The sequence below is a fragment of the Gavialis gangeticus genome, unplaced genomic scaffold (assembly GCF_001723915.1).
Source record: "Gavialis gangeticus isolate Ggan-Ray unplaced genomic scaffold, GavGan_comp1, whole genome shotgun sequence".
Lineage (NCBI taxonomy): Eukaryota > Metazoa > Chordata > Crocodylia > Gavialidae > Gavialis > Gavialis gangeticus.
In genome coordinates, this window is record NW_017728998.1 from 9966755 (window position 1) to 9985136 (window position 18382).

The 18382-nt window shown below is 40.7% G+C and overlaps 1 protein-coding gene across 1 annotated transcript in view; it reads right to left on the reverse strand.

Moving 5' to 3' along the window:
* The window catches only part of CDYL2 (chromodomain Y-like 2), a gene marked incomplete at its 5' end in the record, with an annotated part of 32467 nt that overhangs the window by 6233 nt on the left and 7852 nt on the right, over window positions 1-18382 (reverse strand). The window contains 4 exons of the mRNA XM_019505267.1: window positions 499-642; window positions 1513-1723; window positions 5786-5958; window positions 13437-13654. Coding sequence (XP_019360812.1) covers window positions 499-642; window positions 1513-1723; window positions 5786-5958; window positions 13437-13654 — 746 coding nt within the window. The remainder of the gene's footprint in view (window positions 1-498; window positions 643-1512; window positions 1724-5785; window positions 5959-13436; window positions 13655-18382) is intronic.

An 18382-nucleotide genomic window follows, 5' to 3' on the forward strand; every position in this document is an offset into this window, starting at 1 on the left:
CAGTGGTGGATCAGATGAGCAGGAGGCGGCCATTCACTGTCCCCTTGGTGGTTCTGCAGAGACACCCCCCCCCCAGAGCAGTTAAGACCATTTCAGACTCATGCACCCTTTCCATACAGCCCCCTGCACACTTTCAAAGGCTGTGGTACTGGCAACATGGAAGTACAGGCCTCTTGTGTACCCCCTGGATTGCATGTGGATCCTCCAGGCTCAGTGATGAGGCTGACAACCCATTCTGTTGTGGGAAAATGAGAAGTGAAAGGACTGTCCCTTCCCCTGGAACAAGGAGGACCCCAGGAGGTGTTTGGCAATTGGCGCTCAGATTTCCTCGTTAGCCTATCTGGGAGGTATGGCTCCAGCTCCCTGTTCATGACTAGCTGTCTTCGCCTGTTCCCACTGACCTTAGTGATAAACACCGATTGCCTATTACAGAACAGGATTTCCTTTGATTCTTTCATGGGAGTTGTAATCCAGTCTCAAAGCTGTCAGAGCACTTACCACAGCACTGCAAGATGCCATTTCCTTTACTCGCAGCATCACTTCTTGACTGAAGGTTGTTGGCCAAAATACTTGAGACACGAGTCCTCTGCTGCAGGCTTCCTGTGCTGTTAGCTTTCTCCCACAGAACAACATTTCATTTGCCTGAAAAACCCAAGAGCCACTTGAGATATCTTAGGTGGTGGTTTCCTTATATCTGTCTTCCTATATGCCTGCTGCCTACTGTTTTTTCTTCCTGCATGTCTCCCTATTGAGAAGTATTTACAAGAGGCCTGTGGTAGTGATATCTGAATGTTATTCATCCCGAGAACCCTAGATGGGAACATTTAAAATAGAAATATGCTGATATGCACTGTCAATGTACCATGGTGATTTTGTAAGAGTAGGGTGAAAGAGAATGCCAATTAACTGTGTGCACAGGTATGCAGTGTGCTGGGGTCATATTCTGCTCTTTATTATATGGGTATAAACTGAGTGACTTGAATGGAAATCTTCTGGATTTGTACCAGCTGGGGAGATGCATGTGGCCTATTTAACATCTACCCATTGTGTGATCCTGGCTGACACAGAAAGATGTTTCATATCCTTCTTCCTGAGCTCTATCAAGATCCTTTGTCCCTGCTGTGTCATACTTTGGAAACTGCCACTCTTGCAACCTCTCCTAGGCCCTTCTTGAATGCAGACTTTTGACTACATTGTGGTTTTTAGCAGTGGGAGGCCAACCTTTTTTGGACAGTGCACCGCAAATAAGCCCTACAGCCTCCCTGTGTGCCACCCTGATCCCTTGCCTCTGCCCAATCTGCTCCTGTGCTTCTTATTGTGTGCTCCCTGCTTGCTCTGCTTTCTGCTTCTTGCCCCATCTGCTGCTATGCTGTCTGTTCTATCCCTGATCTGCTGCGTGCCACACACATACTGGTATTTAGTATCGCTAAGGGCAGTTTAGAGGAAGATTCATAAAAACACAACAGAACAGCATGAGATTAAACAGTATTGAACAATGCTTAAGAGTCTTACCAGTGCAACACCCAGTATTTGTGGGAATGTGTATGAGGAGCAGCCAGCAGGTGTGAGTCGGATTGTTGCATATGGTGTCTGAAACCAAGCCTTCTCACTTGCCCAAACGATATCACATAGTGGTAAAATAGAAGCTCCCAACCCAAGAGCAGGGCCGTTGATAGCAACCACAATTGGCTTCTTAAACTGTATAAAAGCTTTTACAAAATCCCTAAAATAAAAAGGGAAGACCTTAAATAGAGTACCATTATTTAGACACATTCATACATTTAAACTCCTGAACATGAAAACAAGGATATACTTCAAATGAACAGAAGAAATGCACTAGCCAGTGTTTATCAGGTCAGAATTTCAGAATATCATTTAATTCCCACCTGTGCATTTTTTCAGCTAGACAATGTGTTGGTAATTAATTTATCAGAATGCCATGGAATATCAAATAATTTCACCTAATTTAGATTTGGTTTGTGTTGAATAATTGTGATTAATCATAGGTGCTTTTTGCAGTATGGTTTGGTTGGAGATGCTGTTACTTTGGGGCCAATGATGGCTCATCAATGGGTGGTGAGTGTTAGGCTTGCTGGCTTTCAAACTGTTCAAAGGTATCAACATGGATTGAGGTAACTTTGCTTAACTACCTTGATGGGATTCTCTGAACACACGGCAGCATGAAACAGAAGGGAAAATCAGTGGTTGTATTGCTGTGTGCTTATGTTAAAGAAATAACTTAAGGTTGTATATCAAACATTAATAGTAAGGTACTTATACAGAACCATGGAGTAGAAGGAAAAACAAGGTGATTTATAGGGCAAAGCTGAAGACCAAGAAGCAAAGAGGAACAAAAAATGGGAAAATCTTACAGTGGAAATATAGTAGGTGAGTCATAGCCTAGAGGTCATTTTTTGTAACTTTGATCTAAATACTACAGATTAAGGTAAATCAAAGTAGATCTCCATGTTGGCCTTTAAAGCAATGGAAAAATGATGATGAAGCAGTGTGATCACATGCAAAATGCCTGACTCGTTTGGGTGAACAGACTAGAGCACTGTAAATCCGTCAGAAAACAAAGGTATTTTTAATAAGTCACCTGCCAGCTAAGAACTGTGATAAGGAATCCGTGCTGAACGGAACAGGCAGTCTCTACACTGATCAGGAAAAATGTGTGGGTGTAATTGTGGGCAAATTATGGGCTCCGTAAACCCAGTGCACAGCAGGAGTAAAGAAGGCAGCCAAGATACTGAGTTATACTGGTAGAAAGAAAAAGACATATCAAATGCAAAACAAAAAGAGGCGGCACTGTTACTGCACAAGCTATTTGGTAGACCCTATTTGGACTAGGGTATGGAGCATTTCCACCCTGCCACAGGAAGAACATGATTGTGTTCTGCAAGCTTTTGGATGTGATTGAAGATATCTCATTGAGAGGTTTCTGTCCGGAGGAGGAGGAAATAAAGGAGAACAGAGTTTGATGTTTGGGCAGGGTAGAGGTACCTGAGGGTAGGGACGGGGTGGATGGGGACTGAAGAGAGACCTGCTAAAGAATGTGGAAGTAGAAGTGGTTGGGAATGAGGGAAGCCATTTCTCTAGAGGGTGCATGAGGCTGAAAGCAGGAATGTGGAGTTGGGGGAGATGGAAAAGAGAAGGGAAATGTGATACTTTTTTTAGTGGGGAGGAAACTGGGAATTAGAGGGGGAATGGAACCATGGAGAGGGAAAGGGGCATTACAAAGAGACCCTGGGGTCAGGAAGATGGGGGGCACTACACAAAGCCCCTTGCAGGATTGGGGAACAGGGAACAAAGCACAGCAGGTAGCATGAGGGGAGGTGCAGGGCCACTTCAGGGAGCCCCTGAAAGAGTGGCATGGAAGGATGGCACCCAGGAACCTTGTCGGTGGTATGAAGCAGTGTGAGGAGCCCCTGGGGTGTGCAGTGTATTGGCCTGCACAAGCTACATAGTTTGCACTCCTGTTGTCCTCCCACCTTACTGTTTGGCCATTGCTACGGCAGCTATTGTTGGTTTAGATGGCTTCTCTAGACCTGCAAAGTATTGCGTGCCCATGGCTCCGATCTGCAAGGCTGCCTGTGCAGTTATTGCGTTAAAAGACCCTGGTTTCTATTCAAGATAGTTTTATAACTGCACTGGATGTTCTAGGGAGGAAAGAAGAGAAGAGGGGAAATGGCATGTCTGGAAGGCTTTGTTTTAACTACAAGAGACGTGAAAATATGGCCACTGTAGGCACTTTGGGTCCTCTGTGCGGGTGCTGTGCTCTCTCTGATGCATCAGGTCCTACATTATGGAGGAAGCAAGCCCAAATTCTATCACTTGGGGCTGCAATCGGTGCATGAGCTTGTCTGGGACCCAAACAAAGAAACCGCAATGTGGCAAGAATTGTTTTTCATTTTACAATGACATGAACTGCTCTGAGCTGACACAGGAGTAAGAGCAGGGGGGAATTACTGTGTATTGGGGATGTCCTAATCAATAAGAGAAAGCAACATTTTTTTTTTCACTCTCAGTTCTGTGGTTTTTTATACATGTTCAGGGAACAAGTGGTCCATAGATAAGAACTGAGAGAATTAGAGAGAGAGAGTTATATTCTTTCTGTGTTCATGATAAAATCTAATCCCAGTGGATTTGATTTTGACTTTTCTGATGAGTAGGAATACACTTCTGTGTGAATACTACTGATTTTACTGATGTGAGTAAAGATGCCAAGACTCAAGCCAATGCTATTTGAAATCAGTGGTAAGGTTCCTACTGGTGTTGGTATGCATTAGGTCAAGCCCTATATTGTGCATGTATAAATAGATATCTGGCCACACTCATCCTTACAAATTTTAGATGAATAAACATTTAATGCACGTTCACACTTGGAGTATGCACGTATGCCCCGGCCTTTTTTGCATGTTTCCAATAATTTGGGGCTTGTTGGTTTTTGGGTGCCCAACTTGGAGAAACCTCAGAGTCACTTAGAGAGAGTGCTCAGCACAGCACCCACCTTCTGAAAATCAGGCTGCTTTATGGTGTCCCAAACATTGCCAGATTAGAACCTAGGCCATAACATGATATAATTAAGCAGATTTTTTTCTACTTTCAGAGTTTCACAAGGGTCAAAGCATCCGAAATGTACTGTAATAATCATGTCTGGTAACTGAGATACTGTTACCTACCACACTGAAATCACTATTCAGATTGGCTTGGCTTCTGATCCATAAAGGAAATTTTTAGCATGAGACCTAAACTAGCTCTACTAACATGGCTAAAAGTCCAATCTGAAGTAAGTCATCCCCTTCAGTTTGCTTCATAAGCATCAGCATCAGCATGTCCTTCACACACAGGCAACTGGTAGGGGAGGTATTTGGTGGGGGAAGGGGAAGGCGGGCATGTGCCCCCTCCGAGACTGGCCTCTGACTTGGCACTGCTCAGGATGGGGCAGTTTTTTGCCATGCGGGCCAGCGGCATGTTGGGGGGCGGGCACTAAGTCGTGGCACAGAAGTATAGAAGTGGATATGGGGCTTTTGGCCCTGGGCCCACCCACAAATTGTGCCCCCCACCCCAGACTCAGGAGGCACCGGTTGCCTCTGCCTGCACACAATCTGAAAACTCAAAAGAAGATGTAGTTGTGGGAAATTTAAATTTTGTAGTCCAAATGCTCAGTGGTGCAGAAAAGAGTAGTTCCATTGACCTTAATGACATCATGCTGAGGATCTGGCTACATGTTTTTACCTCTGTGATACATGTGGGCATTGGTGATTTATAATGTAGATTGATTTATAGACAACGTCATAAATCCTGGTTTTCTATTAAAATAATCTGATACGTATTAACTAAAGTCACAGTTTAGTCATGAAAATAACAGCATATTTACATATCAATTAATATAAATTTAAATTTTAGAAAAATAGCAGGAAACGTGCTATTAAGACTGAAATACAGGAGAAGCCAGCTGCACTGAGTGACTCTGGGCTCCATGAACAACATGAAGCCACAGCTAATTTTTTTAAAGAAAAACAAACTCACAGCTTAATTTGAATTTCAATCGAGGCAGAATTTTGAAATGGTATAGATACAAAGAAATAATGCAACAAAATAAATCTTTCCTGAAATAAGAAAGAAAAGCTACAGAAGAAACTCATTCATGTTTTCCACTAAATATACACTCCTTTGAATGTTTTTCACTCTTGAAATATGAAACATTTTTGGACTTGGTAAATATCTTTGTAATCACACACTGCATTTCATCATTTAGAGATCACATATAAGCTTGGATCACCTTATAGCTTCTGCAATCCTAGTGCTTTCCTTTCTTCTGTCATTGGATAACCTGCCAATTAAATATGAGTAATCTAGGCCACTACAGAATACACTTCCCACTGCGCTGAGAAGTAAGAGTTTACTGTCATCAGCTGATGCATTGCACAAGGCTCTCCGAACTTCCTTCATGATCTGTGGATAAAGAAAAGTAGACAATTTGGCACGCGTGCCTTTGCAAGATCATTTTCCTAGCTAAACTGCATTGACTCCTGGAAACTTGCATGTTGGCCACTATGAGTCATATACTTACATGAATTATAAATGTATATATAATTGTAATATGCTTGGAGTTCTAACACTTACTGTTTAAAAAAACCTTTATATGTACTTCATTTTTAATAACTCAGCTTTTGTTTTCTTTTTCTGTGGGAAATTCTAGTTACCTAGTTTCACAGTATATATGAAAATGTTTTACTTGGTACATGGTTGTATTCTCAGTAATACGGTTACTCCAGCAATAGCGTAGTAACCTCAGTATCGATGAGTGAAACACAAACTCTGCTCTTTGTTTCTTCACACGGTTCAGTTAGCATGGTTTAAATGAGAGGTGGGGCAATATATCTTTCAATACAGACTTATGGTGAATTTAGGAAGCAGCAATAATAGCCACTAGAAAGAGAAACTAATCCACAAAACGATTTGCTACTGAATCAAATTGTTCATAAATAGTATTAAAAATTTGTAAGACTTCGAGCTGCTGGTACCGTAGGAATAATAACCTACTATCTCAGGGGAACATTTTTCCTAATCCTTTTTTTAAAAACGGCAGAAACTTCTGCAGGGTAATTCTCATTATGACCCAATTCAGAAACGCATGCATAATTTTAGGCACATCTGTAGCCTACTGATGACTCTTACTGACTTCAATGGCACAGGGCTTCACCCACTGGAGTCCATGGGAATTTTGGGCTCAGTTTCAGCAGGCAGACTTTGCACTCACAATTGCTACGCTTTATGAGAATAAAGATGCATTTGCACATGCAAATCACACTGTATGGTGTCGGACTAGTTAAATTCCACAGGCAAATAGTTTTTGCTGAAAGCTTTGAATTCTGGTCGGCTCAAGAGCTGCCCATAAGAAATGGCACGGTCAGTTTTGAGAAGGTCAAGCTTCCCTTTTGTAGGTGCACATCTGAGTGCTTGGAAGCCTAAGCCTACCCCTAAACAAATCAGGTAACTGGAGGCAGAAGCATTTGGAAATGACACTAGTGTGTTCTGTTCCCTTCCCCCTCGTTACACTTGCATTTGTAAATGTTCTGCCTTCTTTGGTGTTACCTTCCTGTAAATAATTAGGTGTTGCTTGGCCAAGACATAAATATGTGGCTCTTTTTTTTCTTAATCTTCCATATAAGAAAAATTTATTGATTTAGATTTAAATGGATGAAACCCAATAAAACCACATAAAACCAAATTTTTGAGAAGGGGTTTTATTGGTTACATATAAAAACACTCGTCTACCACCTCAAATTTCTCATCTTCTCAGCGTGAAAACTGTTTGCAGAGGAAACCAACAGGATTTTAAGGTCAGTATCTGGGAACTGATACCCAGGATTGAGTTGAATAAGGATAGGCCACATTTGGATGCTATTCAGGGAAAACATTTATAAATGGCACCAAAAACTTATTTGCATTCCAACAAAATTAAGAAACATGCCCAAAATCAGACAAAAACCTCAGAATGTTTGCTCTAAGTCAGCCCTTCCATTCTCCTAACAGGTTTTTGGTGTTCCTTCTTGACGCTGTCAATGTCTTTCTTGCAAAAAGTGCTCAGAAGTTGAACAGAGTATTTTACGCCACTGCCAAATACAATTACCCCGACCTGTACAGCCCAGAATTCTTTTGGTTGCCAATTCATATTTCAAGTATCTTTTGGCATTACAACTGCCCACACTTCTGTTTTTCATTGATTCTCTATGGTTTTGATTATTTTCTTAAGCATGAATATATAGACAAAAAAAAAATTGATAATATCTTTTATTGGAGCAACTGTGTAGTTGGGAAACAAGTACAGTTGGTCCAATAAAAGATATTAGCAAACAGACCTTGCTTCTTGCATGTTTCCTGGATCATTACGGCTGTAACAACACTCCAAATAGACGAAGCAAAGTTGTTATTGACCACAGAGGCTGAGCACAGGGTTTGCTTCTAAGGATGCATAATAATGTATTTACCTGCAATATTTCCAAGAGGAATATCATTTGGGTTCAGATCATGCCATCACCAAAGTACAACTCCCCAGTAAAATGGTGGGTGAAATGCATTCCTTTGTTGCTTTCTACCTGTTTCTAGTATCCCTCTGGGTTTTGGCAATATTTCTCTCTGGCATTTGCAGTTCACTTTCTTTTGTAGCCCTGCAACCAGTTTTCAGTTGACAGGGACTGTATTTTTATCCAAGTCTCTTTGATTTAGTTTTGTGAGGAAATGTCCATAAGACATTGTGGGCCAGATCCCTACGTGGCTTAAATCAATCAAATCATCGATCATTTGCATCAGCTCTGTCCGTACATCTATTGCTGAAACCACACACACACACATATATATATATATATATAAAGACTGCTATTTTTTATCCCGCTGCTTATTTTGTAGTCCTGTCAAAAAAGATCAAGCAGGTTTATCAGTCAGGATCCCCTCTTAATAACCCTTTATAAGAAGTATATAAATGTTTAACTAGACCACTAACTTTCTAAGAGCTTTTTTGGGTAGGCTGTCTTTCACTATGAATTTTCAAAAGCATTTTGGTGCCCTTCTCTCTAAATTTTACTTATATTCAGAAAAAATCTATAACATGGGATTTTACCCCGAAATTAAATTAAGGTATCTTAACCCTTTTTTTTTTTAAATAGATAGAAATACTAGTTGTAAGAGGCTAAACTTAACTGTATTACTTTTAAGTTAAGTGTACGATTGTTGATTTGTTTTTAAAAAGACAAATATTTTCTAAACAGATTGAAGTGGGAATAATATTTAGAGACATTTGCAATTATTTTTATACCTCTTTTGCAGGTATTACTTTTGGTGGTCTTGCATTAATTATACATTTACTTTTTGTTGTTTATTGATGCTTCTCTCCATCCTTACACAAGGCTATCTGAGAAACTCTAAGAGGATAAAAACCCTACTGGGAAGACGTAGCAGGCTTCAATCATAAGTATTACCCTAAGAAGCAATCTGTCTTGCTCTAAGGACAATAATACAGATAGCTGTCAACTTGTACCTGCCATGTTTTATGAGAAGAAAAGTGAAGGTAAACCAATGATGTGACATACATCCAATAAAACTACAAGCATTGCATTTTACATGGCAAGAAGTATGAATGTTGACATTTTATATGTGCACCTCCACTTTCAATCTTCAACTCATAATATGTACAGAGTAGGTAGATCAATCTTTATCAAAGCCATTAGCTGTTCAGACTATATTTTCTTGTCTGTTCTGCTATTTAACTCAATGGAGTGTTAATTCCCAGCTGTATTGTTGCCCTACCTTGGGAAAGCAAGAACTATGCTCTTAGGTTTTTGACTGAAAGCTGTTCAGTGAAAAAAAGAAAAGAAAAAAGTATATTTCGGGGCTATATTTTCACAAAAAGTTGAACTCAAAATTTCAAAATGAGCATGTGACCTACAAAGTTAAATATATGCTGCTGGTGAGATTTATGCTGATTAAAAACATTATAGCTCTTTTAAAAAAATAAACAGAAAAGCAAGCAAAGCAAAAACTCCAAACCCCTCAAAACAAAAGAAACCCGTGCTGTTGCTTGATGCTAGTTTTTAAAAATTACAGGGTCTAGTTAAAGATACAGAGAAACAATCCTTTAGTGACATGATGATTTCCCTCCCCCCAACCCAGTTACAATAGTGGCACTGAGCCAGTTTCAGGCAATGGAAATCCTAAGGGAAGGAACTTAGGTGCAGTTCATGCTAAAAATCACCTGCATGAACTACAGCTGTGATACAGTTATTCACCATGTATTATTAAGTTTCATTTAGGCGTAGCCCACCTCCCTTTGCTCTGATCAGAACAAGCCTAGTGAAAAGGATGTGAATAGCAGACTGGTGAGGAGGCCCATCTCTTTTCCAGCATAAGTTTGCTGCCTCTTTGCTTGACACATGCAGAGAACGCTATAACATGACCTCCGGATTCTTACAGGTCTTTAATTAAATGGGGAGAAGCAGCATAAGCTACTGGTTAAACAAAATTGTTAAGCCTCCAAGGAGGTACTGCCAGATGGCAAGAGCAGGAGAAATGACCATGGAAAGCAGAGCAGTTCAGGGCATCGGGGCTTTCACAGAGTTTGTAGCTTTATCTATTTATTCTTCCACAAGTGACCGTGTTTCCAAGCTCCTAGGACTGCAGCTATGATGACGTGCTCTGAGCAGATGTGTCCTTCTGCATTAGACAAACATTGTTTCCTGTGTTTGTAATCATGTAATTTCTAAGAAAATGGACACTCTAAGCATTTTGTGGGTGCACAGTTCATGCTGGTAGGTGGCAAAACTAAAGCTCATCATTCATCCACCATATATTGCAAGCTTCCCCAAGCTGCTCCACCAATTTGCCTCACCCGTGCCCACAAAACAGTACATTTCAACACCAGGGATTTGTGCTGTTCAAGGCCTTGCTGTAATTGGTAACAAGGGTGTCAGTTTATGTCAGTCATGGTGTTAGATTTTGTGATGATCCTTGGCTGAGCCACTGATAGGGAGAGAAGGGGCTGCGAGCTTCCTGTTGCAATGGGTTTGAACAGGTTTTAAACAGGCAATCTCAGTCTTGGTACGTTACGGTAAAACCCTGTTTTTAATGAAGCTTTAAAAAAAAATGTCAGTGTTTGCACCTCAACTCGGACCAATCTGAGTCCAGTGCTGGGCACAGTGGATGCTGTAGTTCTGAGAGAATGAATCCAAAAATGTATGTTTAGTTCATGGATATGCGTGTGTTGCTGCTTTCAGCGCTATTGAAAGAAGCCAAGTAAATGGAGAGGTGTGAGCTCTACTGACATTTCTCATTGAACCTGAGCACTTCCTGGTATTATGGGTACGAGGCCTTGAGGACAGCAGCCCAAAACTGTGTCTGCTCAAAGTGGCCATGGCAAATCTTTGGTTTGCTTTAGTTCATTCTCATAAAACCATTTCATATTGCTATATTAATGGAGCGATGGATTCTGTTGGAATGATGGATTTAAACTAGTATGTATTTAGATGGGCAGTATCATTCAAAATGGATGTTTGGTTTACCTTCACCATGTTATTTCTTTATAAACATGGCAAGTCTATTAATTATTTTAATAATGTAGCTGGTAAATACCTATTTTTGTGGCACCTATTACCTGTGTGAGTAGATGAAAAACGGAGAATGCACTCTCTGCTGGATCTTAACTACTTAAAAAAATAAAATATAAGGTTTATCATGCTTGGCCATGGCTTTAACTATTGGGCATCAATTTTAAACTGACACATTTCTTACTTAATAAAAGCAACAAAATCCTCTGTAGGACAAGGTTCAGTATAGTGATTTCCTATGTTCTAATATTAAGAGCTTTGTAGTGACTTTATAAGCTAGAGCATGCTGGAGTGTCTTAGGAGGCAGTGAGGGTCAGACTGCTGAGGTCCCGCTATCATTACTTGGGACTAGTTAGCCTATAGACCACCCAGGCAGACATGGTACTTCTGGTGGCTGTGGCAGAAGGTAGCTTCTACACTGTCTTTCCAGAAATGCAGCATATGGTCCTCTTGTCAGGCTAGCTTCGCTATCACCAGCCAAGGTGGAAAGGGTCTCATCTCTTATCCTATACTCTCTAGAGCAGGCTAGGAACAGACATTCAAAAAGCCTGAGTCTGAACTGATTCAATCTTTGCAAGTTAGTCTAACCTGGCTAGGCTGAACCAATGTGTAACTGTACAGACATTACCTCTGGACTGAGGAAATGCAGGCACATGCCTGCAGTGCCTCAGTGCCAGAGTAGCCCTCCCTTCCCTTCCATAGAGCTGAGCTATGAGGGGCATGGCCAGGCCCTGGCAGGATGCTCTGATTAGGGAGGGATTCTCCCCCCTCTTGCTGCTCCTGACTAGCAAGGGAGCCAGCAGAGCATTGATAACACAGCATTTAGCACCCCATTAAGAAAACAAAAGTCTCTCTCATTAGTTCAGGCTCTTCTTATACAACTTTTCCCAAGGAAGGAACAGAGAGACATTACCACCTACCTGTTGATTAGCTCTAAAAAGTCCTAAGCGGACACTGTCCTGTCTGCCTTACACAGACACCTCTCAGCATTAGCTAGCATACCACATGCTGGCTACGTTCATGCTGTGGGGGAGGGAGTTGAGGAGGGGAGTGTTTGGAGCACAGGGAAGCTAGGCAGACGCTGCTGTGCCTATGCTCCAGCCAGGGAGCAGAGGGGTAGGGCCAGCCCTGCTCTGGAACAGAGAGCCCCGCCCAGGGCTGCAAAGCATCTGGGATGCTGGGGGACTCAGGTTTAACTTAAACCAGGAAGGGGTTTGGGACAGACATTGCATAAACTATTTTGATCCAAATCAGTTAAGTCTGATAGTACATTCAACCAGCTTTATTTCAAACTGGTTTCAGCCATTTTCAAACTGGTTTATATGCATTGAACATCTGTTCTGTTACAGATTTAAACCAGTTTCTGATCACTTAAACTAGTTTATGTGTAATGCATGTCCCTAGCCCCAAAGTTCTGCCTATGGAGGGCTGCTTAGTGTGTAGGACATGCCGCTGACAGCTGCACATCAAAATGAATCTGTAGTGCATTACCTTCATGCAACAGGTATAACATAATTTGGTGTCCAGAGTGCTACCATTAAAAGGTCTGTTTGTGGGTTGCAAGTGGCTTATGGGCTGTCTTTTAGGAACCCCTGCCTGAATTGGTCTTTTGTTGCTCTTACAGTCAGGTAATGCATCATGTGATCAAAACTACCCACAAGAGGGCAAGTATTGAGGAAGGGTTTTTGTCTTTTTCTCTCCTTGACCTTGTGCATTGGCCTACAGCAAGCCAAAGTCTGGCCCTGAGTACAGGATGACTGGAGCACATGGGGAGCCACTGCATTCTGTGCATGCCTCCTGCCCCTTTGCACTTCAGAGTAGGGTCAGTGCCCTACTTTGTAAAGAATTCAGTAAATGAGTGTCAAACGGGTGTTTAAAAATAATCAAGCCAAGAATCAAGTTGTACTTTTGCTACTTTGCATTCTTATCCTTAGATGCACAGCCTGAGATGTGTGTGTATGTATGTAAATCCCTTGAAGTACTATCCAGTTCACATTACTTAGAGGTCATATTCTAACCAAAGATGATAAAGGGCCATTAAACTATTGGGTCTTAAAATGCCAAACAGGGATTACTGATCATGTCTTTCCTTTCCTTTCTCCTTATCTTCAGTTTATAGAGAAAAAATTGAAAAATTAATTTCCATCACATTTAATCATCAACTCCTGTTGGATTAAAACCCAAGCATGTAAAATAAGGGTATATTTGACCTCAATACATTTTTAAACATAACAAGGAAAAAAAACAGAGTAAGAGCTGCCTTAATTTTGGGGTTAACCAGATCCCCACCTATTTGGGTGGCTTCTTTTGTTTTTCTGGCTGCATGCTTACCTCTGGGGTCAGTGCATTGTTATCTGATGTCTGGCTGGACAGCAGAATGTGCGTGAAACCATCTTCCTTCCGGACCACAATGTCCCTGAATCGACAGTTACTTTCATTTTGACGCACGCTGTACCTTAGCCTCTTATCAAATACGTAATCCTTCTCCCCATCCAGTTTCCTTTTCACAGTGCTGTGCAGGTTCAGGCCTCCATTGGTCAGAGAGGTACCTTTTAAATGCAAACAACCAAAATGTACACATGTAGTCAGGTCTGTACAGGCAAAGAAAACAACACAGCATCTTTTACCAGCTTAAATTTCACAACACATCTGAGTCAGCCTTTTTCAGGGGTGGTCAAAAATGTGCCCAGCAAGCCAGCTGTGGCTACCTGAAATTCTGTGGCCTCTGGCTACTCTCATTTCTACTATGGAGGTGCAGCTTTTACAGGTATATCCTGGCATACAGTGCTCTATCATGCTTCAAGCAGAAAGCCACTCAGTGCAGATGAATCATGGCATATGGGAGTGGTAGTGACAACATGCTGCACCTTTGTAATGAAGATGTGAGCAGTTGGAATTTAGTCTTTTATGTGGATTTGGGGTGATGGTTAGGTTCGTGGGAAAATTCCAATTCAGTTTTCTTCGATAAAGCTTAGCATGATTGATTTAGTCCATTTTCTCTCTTCCAAAAGTACAGGTTGTTCTGTTTATAATGAGCAAAAGCCACTGTCAATTCCAGCTGGCAAATTCAATGCAGGATCCTCAATTGTACGTCTTTATAGTGACGTAGCGGGGCAGGGCAGTTCTTATCAAAATATGCAACTAATTTACTGCTAAGCTGCTATTCCTACCAAGCATTTCTCCCTTATAGGCCCAGAAGTCTCTATTAATACGACGAGCTAGCCACTGCAATCTGGATGTTGTGGTATTTGAGATTCTGAAATGTTTTCTTAGGCTTATGAAAGGATATAACTGTGACATGTCCTATACTAGTCTGTAATAACAATAGGTATACATTGCTTTTCACAATCACCCATATTTAACATTGCATTCCATTCATTAAAGCCATTAATGCTGCTGCAGTTTTTCAGAATGCACAGTGATGGGGAAAAGTCAAATCATTGCCAAAAAAAAAAAAATAAAGATTCCTCTTTAAAAACAAAACCACCACAACAAAACAGCAGTTTACTGGGAAACATTCAGTTTATCCTGAGTTCTACTTGTGGCAAGCTGTAATTTTTACTTTAGCCCATTTTTATTAGTCCCATGGGATAGTCAGGCGGTATGTTAGCACTGGTTACAACGCTCAAGTAAGCCAAAGGCTGGCTTATGTTGTCATGAAAATATCCTTGGGACATTCTTTTTCCAAGTTTTCTTTTGCAGTTACAGATATTTTAAATTTCTTTGCCATTAAAATGAATAGATTGCATATAAAAATAGAGGCAAAGCCACTATATTCACTTGAAGCAGTGGGAAGCTCATTTTTTGTTTATACAGTGATAGACTCAAAATTGCCAGCCTGAGGGAGAAAATGAAGAACAGTGAGGTTTGTGTCCAGATCTTCATATCATTGTTGGGTTTTTATCTCTAGAAGGGATGGGGCCTACCAAAAGATTTCAGAATTTTTGAGTGCTGACAGTCATGCAAGCCTGTTCTGACTCATGGCGCTTTACATAAAATGCCATGAGTTACAGCACCCCGCCAACCCAACAGCCGCTCACCTGCTCGGTTGAGGGGTGGGTGTGGAGAATTGAGCTCCACTTTGGAGCCAGCCAAGCCTGTGTAGCCTGCCTCCAGCCTCTCTCCCCTAGTCCCCCCCGGCCCTCCCAGCTCCAATGCTGTCTGCAGGAAGGGAGGGTGAAGAAGGGAGGGGAGCAAGCTGCAGGCAGGGGTTTGCCCAGCCTGAGCTGGAGGAGTGGTTGGGGGGGAGGGTGGGGCTCTATTCTACCCACACTTCCTCCAGCTCAGGCTGGGCAAACCTCAGTCTGCAGCTTGCCTCCCCTCCCTGCTCCCTTTCTGCAAACAGCACTGGGGGCAGAGCTGGACTGATACAGCCCAGCTCTGATCATACAACAGATTGACCATAGCCACCAGAAGTTCCCTAAGGCACTCCAGAGTGAAGCACCTTCATCTGATCCCTCATTTGTTAAGGGTTAATTTGTCATGTAGTCAGCCACTTTTAAAGCACGCTGCAGCCATGTATGTCATGGCATAGCTGTAGAGTGCTTTCAGGGGCCAATCACGCAACAAATGTAACTTCTGTCTGTGCCCTTTGAGGGAGAAGTGTAATGAAAACTGGAAAATGGATTTATATTTTGGACCACATATAGATTATAAAGAATGTGAGCCCTGGTTTGAAACAGCTACCTTCTGTCCATAGTCTAGATATTTAATTATAGTTTATGTTTGAGTAGCTGATTAAGCTATCTGATTAGGCCTCAGTAAACAGTGGATCAGGCAAATGTTCCCATTATGTAAATTGCCCGATTCTACTCTGCAGTTATCTGTATTAAAAAGTATATTCAATGTTTAAGAGTATTTAACTGACAGCGTTTAGCCTTATTTTGAAATATATATGTACGTAAATAATTGTGAATAATCCCCTATTTTCAGTGATTCAGTAGATTTTTATAAAGTTAAATTATAAACAACTATTAGCTATATTTTGCAATGGTTTTGAAAGGTGGTTATTTAATTGAATTTTGAACTGAATAATTGAATTCAATTAATTTTGAAAAAATTGACAAATTTCAATCAGTTCATTAATTTAGCAAGAATATTTGAAGTCAAAGGGAATTAGTTCTTTGTTCTTTTGACAAGAATTGTTTGCAAATGCAATAAAACCAAAACAGATGTAATTTAATGCTTGAAATTTACAAATTACAACTTATATTTTATGCTGCTTCTGTGTTTATAATGACTCACTAGTACAGCATAATGATTTATTTGTCTGCGGTTTATTCCTTTTTTCTGCTCTTTAATTAACTGCAAACTAAGGCCTTGTATCTTGCAAACACACATGTGTTTAAGGAAGAGTTGTCTGGGAGTCACTGGGGCTGGTTGTAAAGTTAAACAGCGTGCGTCGGCAGGATTGCAGCCTGATGTGAATGTTTACTGATTTGCATTGCATTCGGAATTATCCCAAAAACACTTTACATGAAAGCATGTCAATCCATGATTGTTCGCAACCAGCTCTCTTCTACATCTTCAACTACTTTCCATTCACTAGCAGAATGTGTTGTCAAGAACACTTGTGTCTAACTGGGTGACCCAAACTTTTACAAACAGTAGAAGGAAAACCAATGAGCTTTCAAAATGGCTTCATGAACACTTGGCCTGTGTTCTGAAGTTGGTTAGAGAGGTTTTCCCTTCTGGCCTTGAAATCAAGGAATCTGAAAAACATCTGAAGTGAGCCCTTAAGCAAATGCTTATTCAAACAAATATTTATCAGTTCAACTTTTCACATGTATTCTTGAGAACAAACAAGAGTATTGGATGTAAAGATATTAATTAAAAAATAAATGGGGATGAGAATAATAATGAAGTCAGTTCATCATTTTTATCTGAAAAATAAATCAAATATATGTATTTTTTCTGTTCGATATTCAATATGTTGCTTGGTCCATCAACAACCATCTAAAGATCTGACGAGCTAGTAAAGTCGAAAGAACTCATAAAATATGATGGAAGTTGCCTTAGGCTAACAGCAGGGTAATCTGCATATGACTGAGGAATAAACCACAGGTATTTTAAGTACAGATACTAAGGGAAGGGTCGGGAACTAATCCCTCAGGGAAATCCAGCACTGCAGAAAACCTCTTGTCAATCAGTGTATTATCACTGTTGGCTCCTTATTTGTTCAAATAGCAGGCCAAGGATGGGGAAGTTGAATGTGTTAAAAGAAGTTAGCTTTACAACTGTATGAGATGCAAAGCGCATATCAGTTGACAGGAATTTAATCAACAGGATGTCTGTATGCCGCCTATACTGCACTTGAAAAACATAAATGAGACTAAATAATTTTCAAGAAGAGCTGATTAATGGGAGACAATCCAGTAAGTGGATTGTTATTTTATACACTAAACCTAATCCAAAGTGCAGCCAAGATCCACAAATGAATCACCATCATAATAAATGACAGAACAGAATCGTTGTAATAAACTAGAAGATGTAATCAACAAAAGCCAAAGACAAGGGCCAAATTAAGCCCAGCCTGACTTTGTCTGATAACATGCACAGATGTAGTGGTACCAGGTTTACAGTAGCACAGCTACTGGCAGCTGTTTGAGCAGGGCTGATACACATAAAGTACGGATTATACACAAAACTATTTCTCAGAGTCCTCTCATAGTGAAATCCTACACCAAAATATTGGCCATCTCAAGTTGTTGGTAACTAAACATGCCTGAGGTATCCACTTTGGATTGCCTCAGCCTTTCCAAATGTAATTAAATAAAGTGTCTTCCTTGCTGGCAATTTTGCCTGGGACAGGAATGCTGTGTAACCACTAGCGCCTGCTTTATACTTGGTAGAGTAACAGTTAACACCTTAATATGTCAAGATGAAAAATGAGTATGGTTCAGAGCAAATCTATGCATCCCCAAAACAATGTATAATGAATGCATGTGAAATACATTATGGGATGTTGCAAATATACCCAGGAAGCTTCAGGTATCTGTGAATATGCTTTTGCCAGCCTAAACATTTAACTTACTTTTTTGGTGCTCAGTCTATAAGACTGGATGTAAAAAGTGGGCAGGAGAGAACATTTTTTTTTATTATAGCTAGGGCTCTAATCTATTTATAAATCACCATTCAATCTACCGTTAAACTCAAAGAAGGCACAAAGAAAAGGCATAGAGATCAGAAGGAAAGTTAAATAAAGGTCATTGTGGGATTGCACCACCATGTCGCTGTTGTTCAGGAATGCCTACAAGCCTAGTTGAGTTCCAGGACCA